We start from the raw sequence: 7,922 nt of genomic DNA, 5'->3' as shown, positions 1-7,922 counted from the left end.
TTAGAAAGATGCTTATCAGATTTGTGAACAGTTTTGTTAAGTCTTGTGGATGTTTAACATTTTTTTCATCCATCCTTTAATAAGATAATCTTACAATTTGGGTTGCTACTATTTTTCATTCAGAAGCACTTAAAATAGCAGAAAAAGTCATCAGAGTTACTGAGAGATAGGATATGATACCGTTCCTGTCCAAAGGAATTCTACCAGATGGGAAATGTGCAAGAACTTGTCCTTTTTTCTCACCTTTATCCCCACCAGTTGTCTGGGGGCTGATTAACAACTGGTTTTGTTGCCCTTACTCAAAGCAAACTCCGTTTTGGTGGAGAGGGTACAGGAGCATGCTTCATTAAGTAGTCTTTTTTTCTGTGATTAATGTAACGTGGAAACTGGCCAAAAAGCTGCTAAGTTTATCTGAAGTAACACTTGCAGCTTTGTGGAAGTATGCGGCTGAGTAATAGTATAAAAATAGCAAGTTATTCTGAGGAAGAGCATATGTTCTGTAACAATGAGAAATTGGTATATAGATAAAAGAAATTACAGATCTAAATATAAATTTCAGATGAGAAAGATCTGTGTCTTCTGTTGACACAGCCGTTAAAAGTTGTTTAATGATCATTCTTCTAACACAGTTATTTAAAGAAGCACCATCATTGATAAATTGCTGTCCTGCCTTAGAGGTACATATTTTGCATTCTGTAACAGTACAGATAATAGGTACTTTTTATAGTCAAGTGCACACTAATATATAGGGTGCCATACAGTGACAAGAGCAGGATTTTTTTTTCCTCTTACAAGAAAGTTACACTGCAGAATTGTACTATTTGCTTACTATTTAGAGACACATCCAAATGTTGCTATCTCCCGTTAGAATTAAAAATGAAGACAACATTGGAACAGATTGCCGGGTTACTTGAGAAAGCAGTTAGGTATATGTGCTTAGGCACTGGAAAACAGTTCCAGTACAATGTCATTTAAAACTCCCCATGCTTGAGCAGATAAAAGTATGATGTACTGCTGTGAGGATTAAAACCTTTCTCTGTAGAAGCTGATCTCTTTCATGGAAGTGTTTAGATTTCTTCACGAAACAGTGAAGAGCACAAGTTGGCTGCAAGTTCCTCAAAATCTCTACCTCTGTTTGTCCTTCTGCTGTTTTTTTTTTTCCTTTCTGTTTTCTTTCATTTTGTGGTTTTTTTTTTTTTTTTTACCCTTTTTTCTTTTTTTTTCTTTCTTTTTTTTTAAGCTTTTCCTTAAGCACTTAGAGATTGGCACACGTAATAGTCATACTGATTGAGCAGAACAAGAGATTAGAAGATTAAGTTGCAGTTAGATGTGGAGTAACTAAAAGCATTATGAAATAAAATCCGTGTATAGCTGCTCTGTTCATCAAGCTCTACCTAGCGTGAAGCTGACTGACGGAGCTCTGAAGGCTTCAAGAATAGTTATGTAAAATAAAACCTTTATTGGTAAAATTTTAATTTTCAGGAGATACCAATTTGAAAATATTAGACCTTGCTTAGGACAGTCTTGGCAAAATGAAAATCAGTTCTCATTTGGTTTATGGGTAGATCTTTTCTGAACCACTTGCACTTCAAAATCTACATGCCTCTTGCTGTCATTTGAAGTCTGAAAGAAAGATTTGATCATGAAGGGCTTCTCTTTCAGAGGAGGATGAAATGTTGGCAGAAGAGAGAGAATTTGGGTGGTGGAAAGCAGGGAGAGGTTAAAGAATTCAGCTGGCATTATTTGTATGATCAATTAATATATATATATTTTTAAAACTATTTCTCTTTGTCTCTTAATCATTGAATAACCAGCCTGATCTCATTAATGTCTGTATTATAAACTGCCTATGTTGCTGCTGCTGGGGAGAAACAAGAAGAAAAGGAAGGTTCCAAATTCCAGATAGGAAATTATTGAGACATCAGGAGAAAAGAAAAAAAAAATAAAAATCCTTGCAGATTTTTTTTCTCCTGGGGTTGTTTCACCTCTCAACCCGGATATTTTTCTCCATAATGCTGAAAGTATGAGACAAAGTAAATATAGTAACTTTAGCTCTTTCATTTATGATTCCCCGAAAAAGGGAGGTCACTTTCCCCTGAGCTATCAGTCATCTCTGTATCTAAAGTAGTGCCAAAAAAAGCTAGATATGGGAGGTAAGATAGTATTTCTGCTGTTAAAACTTTAACACATAGCTGTTTATTCAGTGTTTAGAGTTGTCTTCTGGTAATAAAAGGTAAAGTAAAACAAAAAAATCATAGTGAATGTAATGATCTTTCTGTGTATCTGGGATCTGTTTCCTCAGTATGTGCTGCAGATCCTGGCTGGGCTGCATACCTAGTTTTCTGTGAAAATATGTATGCAGAGGAATACCTGATACGTGTCAAGATCTCATCCTAATGCAGATTTCAGATGCAGCTTGGAAACTGAAATATAGGTAAATTACTGGCAAAAACCCCCATGAGAATACAAAAATATCACTAGCCAGTATAGCTGTGAAATCTAGGCAGTTTGGGGTTAATCCTTTTATGGACCTCTGGCCAAAATCTATAGTTGGAATATGCTCTTTGGCTGTTTCAGTATGGCTTTGGAGAAAGTCGAAGATAGTTTTCTTAGATAAGGGGGAGCAAAATACATTATATGATGTTCCCTCTGTAGGGATGCTCCTATTACTCTATTTTACTTGTTTATTCTTGTGATTTTAAAAAAGAGCTGCATCCAAAATGCTCTTCTTTTGGAGTTTTGTGCATCCATGCCATATGTTGAATACATGCTGAAGAGTAGTTGTAGAATCTATGCAGCAACACTTGTCCTCTATCTCCCTCCCCACCCACACTAAAGTAACAGACTTTGAGTCTGTTATTCTCTGCACCATTTTTTCCTCCTGCAAATGTAGATGTTCTGGTTATACCAGGTCAGTGTTCTGCAAATTGACCAGGGATATTTATTTATTTATTTTAAAATTTATTTCTCTGACTCACATTTGAGGGTCTTTAAAACACTGGGCTGGTGTATCTGGAATACATAAACTGAACATTGAAACCTTAAAAGTATCTAAAGGTGAATACAAAAAATCACTGAGTTTCTTGAAGTACAGCTGCAAGCACTAAATCTGTAACCTGGTTTCTGCCATTTTTCCTATTTTCTGTACATCATGTGGAGGTTAAAGGAAATTTTAAAATGAAAAGGGTTTTGGAAACCAGCTTTAGTTGTTTTTTCTTAACTCATTTGAAATACATAGTCTTCAATGAGAAATTATGCCCAATTTGGCTTGTACATGCTAGAATTTTGGCTTGTTTCCATAGCTGCTGCGTACTCTGAAATGTGCAGAATGAGAGGGCAAAATATCTCATCCTGTCTGTTCTAATCTTGTTTAGAGTTTTTCACTCTTAGCATCCTGTGATAGTCATTTTTAGCAGTGGGATCATAAACAGGCTTTAGTGCTTGATTTGTCTTTCACACTGAGTGTAAAGGAAGCGTCTAGAATGTATGATGAAGTATGTGTGTAGGCATGGAGAGCACAAAGCTATTACAAGAAGCATTACAAAAGGTGATATTTCATATGTGAGCCTGTAGACAGATGTGAAACTCATGATTTTGTGTAAGCATTTTGAAAATGGAATATCGCAGCACATTAGAAAACAATTACACTTTTGTCATCGGTGATTTGACCTTGTGCATGAGATGCTGATCTTGCTGGGTTTTGGTAGGGGGGTGTAAGAAAATTGTTTTTAAAAAAGGTATGCTTTAAAATGAATAGTAAATTTCACCTGAGATTTTTACTTCAGATATGGAATCCTTTGCATATCCTGCTTTGGTCATCTGTTTAAGTCAAACTGTGAATGAAGGCCCAGGTCACATTATCAAAGGCAATTGGGATATTGACTCATTTGAGAAAATATTGTCTAGGAAAATGACCTAAAATAGCTTTGGAAGTTCCAGCATTCTTTTGAGTCTTTTTACTGTGAGGATCCATGATGTAAGAAGAAGTATCTACAAAATAGTTTCTTTTCTGGCTGTGGAAAATGAGTAACATACGAACATAGAGAGACGCGAGTTTGTGACTATCACTCAGGCAATGCTGAACCTTCTTGGAGTGACTCCATCCAAAAACAGCTTGAGGGACCCATACCGACAGTGATCCAGACACAAGTTACATTTTTCTTTAGGCTCTGAAAATACTCTATCAAATATATTTTCTCCTTGTATAACCTGAAACACAATGAAGAGTGGTCTTACTTAATTAGTGCTTGTTTAGTCTCAGAGCCTCTCAGAAGCCTCAAGGTGGGCTGGGGTTGATTCTGCTGCAGTGTGAAAAATTCTCAAGGCTTTTCTCTCTCTGAGTTCTTGGCCTGGGGAAGTGCTGCCTGGGCTCTGGGAAAACTGGAAGAGTGTTCGTTCTAAAAACCTTTCAGAAAACTGGAGTCCTCCGACTAGTTGAGGGCTGTGCTGCAGCACATGCTGCACTCATTAACTAGGAGGTTTCTCAGTGATTGACTATATCAAAACTTTCAGTAACAAAAAGTGAATTTTTAACAGGTGGTGTTTCTGTTTTGTCCACATGAGCACCTTTTTATAGATTTTGCTCTTCCCCACCCCCCGCAAAAGTATTACAATGAAACAGCTTAGGGAAATGAAACAAGCTGTCCAAATTTGTAAAAGTTGCAGTTCCTCAAGGAATTTCAGTAATGCATGACAACTGTTCTAAATGGGGATTGGGACTCTCTTGATATTTTTATTTGTTTTTATTTTAAATGAGAACTGCAATGATTTCTCAAGAAAGCAAGGATGATCTTTAGAAATCATCTTGATACTTGCAGAGCTAACAGTTATGCTGGAAGAAAAATAGATATTTAATAAATGAGCCAAAAGTCTTCCCACTTGGTCACGTTTTGTCTTTCAAAAGGAAACATGTAGCTTTTTTTTTTTTTTTTTTTTTTTTTTTTTGCTGTGGCACTGTTAACCTAGTAGGAACACTTGAGCAAACACAGCAGTGTTTGCACATGTGGCATTAGAATGAGTAGAGTAGTAGAAACTAGTTAACTATACCAAAATGTGTGGAAAGCCCTGATGTCTGGTAGGTTTTCCATGTGGGATACGTATTAGTTATTTATATTGTGACTAATAAAGGACTTTATGCTTCTGCACTATCTCCAGTACAGTAACTTGTATCTGCTATCAGTTTTTAAAGTTTACTATTTCTTGAGGAGCCACTGTACTAATGAATGCTGAGATTTCAGCAGATGCTGGAAGGATAAGTAAACAGCATGAGAGACGCTTGGAAAATAGCAAGGCAGTGCATCCTGGATAGAATAGATACAAAAGGAAAACAATGTAACTTTTTCTTGAAATAGCAAAAACATTGTGCCATTCATTTTGCAAATAAGAAGTAGAATATGCTGTTGTGCTTAGCGAGGAATTAAAATTGAGTATACTTTTAAATGATGATGTTTATGTGAGGATGAAAATCTGCATTAGGAATTATTTGCATACAGTAACACTACTAATTCAAATATTTATATATTTAAAAAAATAGGTTGGCAGAAATTACAGAAGGTGTGGAGAAAGAGAGGAAAGGTGTCTTTAGTGGATATGCAAAAATTATAAATACCTTATGCCCTAAGGATCTGTGTTTGCATTTATAAAGATCATTTCACAGAGTCTGTATGGCACATGCAGTACATGCTAAAAATATGAGAAATTTGCCTTTGGATGAGCCATGTTACAGTAAATTTTTAAGAAGTGAAAAGGAATAATTAAAAATCCTCAGAAGAACATAATTTCTTGGCACATGCAACATGGCTAAATACTTACACACCTGTCTTCCCCCCCTCCCCCCAATTTCCCTGAGTGTGTGTAATGGAAAACCATCAAAACTGCTCCAGATCTATCAGATTTATTTACACGTGTGCAGCCATTATAAGAGAGGGAAAAGCTGTAAGCCTAAGGACAGCTTTAGTGTTAAGAAGCAGTGATTACAGACCAGCTATGCATACATGCATGTTTTAAATTCCATAAATGTTTTAACTATCAAAGAAATGAAACTGTGGGAATGCACAACAGTTGTAGTGTGATTTGTTTATGAGCATGAAATATTTGCTTGCTACACAAGGAAATAACTTCAAAACCTGGTAGCATCACCTAGTCCATATTTCTCTTCCAGCTGAGTCCTTTCTCATAACCTCCGGGCTCTGAATGGTCTCTCTCTCCAAGTCTTGTCATTTTTTCCTCCTAGTAGAAGGGAAATGGTTCCACAGAGGCTGTTTAGTAAGTAAGTATGTAAGAAATTAATAGAACTGTTGTAAGGTCTGAAGCACAAGCTTCAGCAGATGGAGCTTCTCAGTGTCCAGCTGCATGCTAGGTTACTGGGAAGATGCAAGAAGAATGCTATTGGAATTCTCCAGCTGTGAAAGGTGATGTATCTGTGGTAGACTTCTGTTGGGTACATTGAAATATCTTACAAAATGTGGCTTCTCCATTGTGTTAGATGGGCAATCTGTAGGGATGGAAAAAAGAAAGGAAGAAATGTGTGAGAAGGTGAAGTTAGTGTCTCTGCTGAGTGCTGTCATTCTTTCAAGAAGCAAGGGTTTCTGCAGGCTGCTGGCTTGGACAGTGTCTTTGTTACAGGGTGGGGGGCACAGAGAGGACAGCTCCTTGTGGTCTTGGGCAACTGTTGTTTTTTGGTGTGAGGGTTTTTTTTTGGTAGTCAGAGAAGTTGAATATTGATCTAGTTCATAGTGTATCACACGTACTCAAAACACCCAAAGCCCTGGGTTGTTTAGGCATTAAACTTTCGATGTACTTTACAAATGCCAAAGGAAAGCATTGAATAAATCATGAAACCACAATTTTAAAGGTAAACCTGGGCTATTGCTGTGGCTTAGCTTTAACCAATTTGTCTTAATCTGTTTTATATTAATTTAATACACAAAACCAAATGGAGATGTCTTGGTGGATTTTCCTCTTCCCACTTCCCCAAATACCGTTGCTAAAAGTGGTAATTTGTGTTTTTGAGAGCTTACTAAATCAGGACACTGAGTTTGTGTTAGTTCTGTCAGAGTTCTTTTTACATCTGGTGTTAAACATTGTCTGTTAGAAAAACACATGTCTCAGCAGTGAAATTGGGAACCAGATTGTTACCTGAAGTAAAGAAGCATGCAGTGCATGCATGAAAATACATTTACAAATGTGCTTTATGGCAAAAAGTAAATGTCAATCAAAAAATAATTGTAATGTTTTAGTTCTTTTTCGTTTCATTACCCTTGATCACTTCGACCAGTATAAACTGACTATAAAATACTGATTTTTTTACTGATTTGTTAGATGGTATCCCCTGTTCATGTACAGATACATGAAAGCCTTCATAAAAAATCCTGTCCATTCACTCCAAAGTCAGCTAGATCTAGTCTGTTAGATAACTTGGCTAATGTTAAATACAGTTAATTTAGTCTTCCTTACCAAGTAGTGCAGAATGGTTTGCATTTTGTTAGCTTCAATTCAAAGCAGCAATGAGAAAAGCTACTCTTAGGTAGTGTTTTTGGTTATTTTTGATTCTGTTTTTTCCCCCTCCAAGGAAGCAGAGATTATTACTACTTGGACGTTGTATCTGGTATCTTATTATGGCTGCAAGTATTGAATATCTGGTTTGAAACACTGTAATAATCCTGAAAAACTGGTGTGGTGCTTCTTATTTTTTAAACAAATAAAAGGAAGAACTGGGATAGTAAGCTGATTTACAAGCCTACAGAGTTCGGTACTGCTGAAAGAAGTGGGAGGGAATAACAGCAGAACCAGCTAGTTGACTAACCACTTCCCTTCATTGTTGCTTTTAATATCATGACAGCCTTGCTAGGTTTCTAAACCACCATGAGTTACATCAACGAGACCATGTATGCTCTAGCTGGTAGGTTCTTTTCATTTAATAT

General features: G+C 36.6%; 1 protein-coding gene across 1 annotated transcript in view; it reads left to right on the top strand.

The window, feature by feature from the left end:
- Positions 1-7,881: 7,881 nt before the first annotated feature.
- HDAC9 (histone deacetylase 9) overlaps positions 7,882-7,922 on the top strand; it is a 385,460-nt gene continuing 385,419 nt past the window's right edge. The window contains exon 1 of the mRNA XM_061469205.1: positions 7,882-7,900. Coding sequence (XP_061325189.1) covers positions 7,885-7,900 — 16 coding nt within the window. The 5' untranslated portion in view covers positions 7,882-7,884. The remainder of the gene's footprint in view (positions 7,901-7,922) is intronic.

The sequence above is a fragment of the Pezoporus flaviventris genome, unplaced genomic scaffold, assembly GCF_033815535.1.
Source record: "Pezoporus flaviventris isolate CSIRO_AGI_PZ_B2104156 unplaced genomic scaffold, CSIRO_AGI_Pfla_v1 ptg000055l, whole genome shotgun sequence".
Lineage (NCBI taxonomy): Eukaryota > Metazoa > Chordata > Aves > Psittaciformes > Psittacidae > Pezoporus > Pezoporus flaviventris.
The sequence above is the reverse complement of the archived record's forward strand: the minus strand, read 5'-3'. Positions and strand labels throughout refer to the sequence as shown.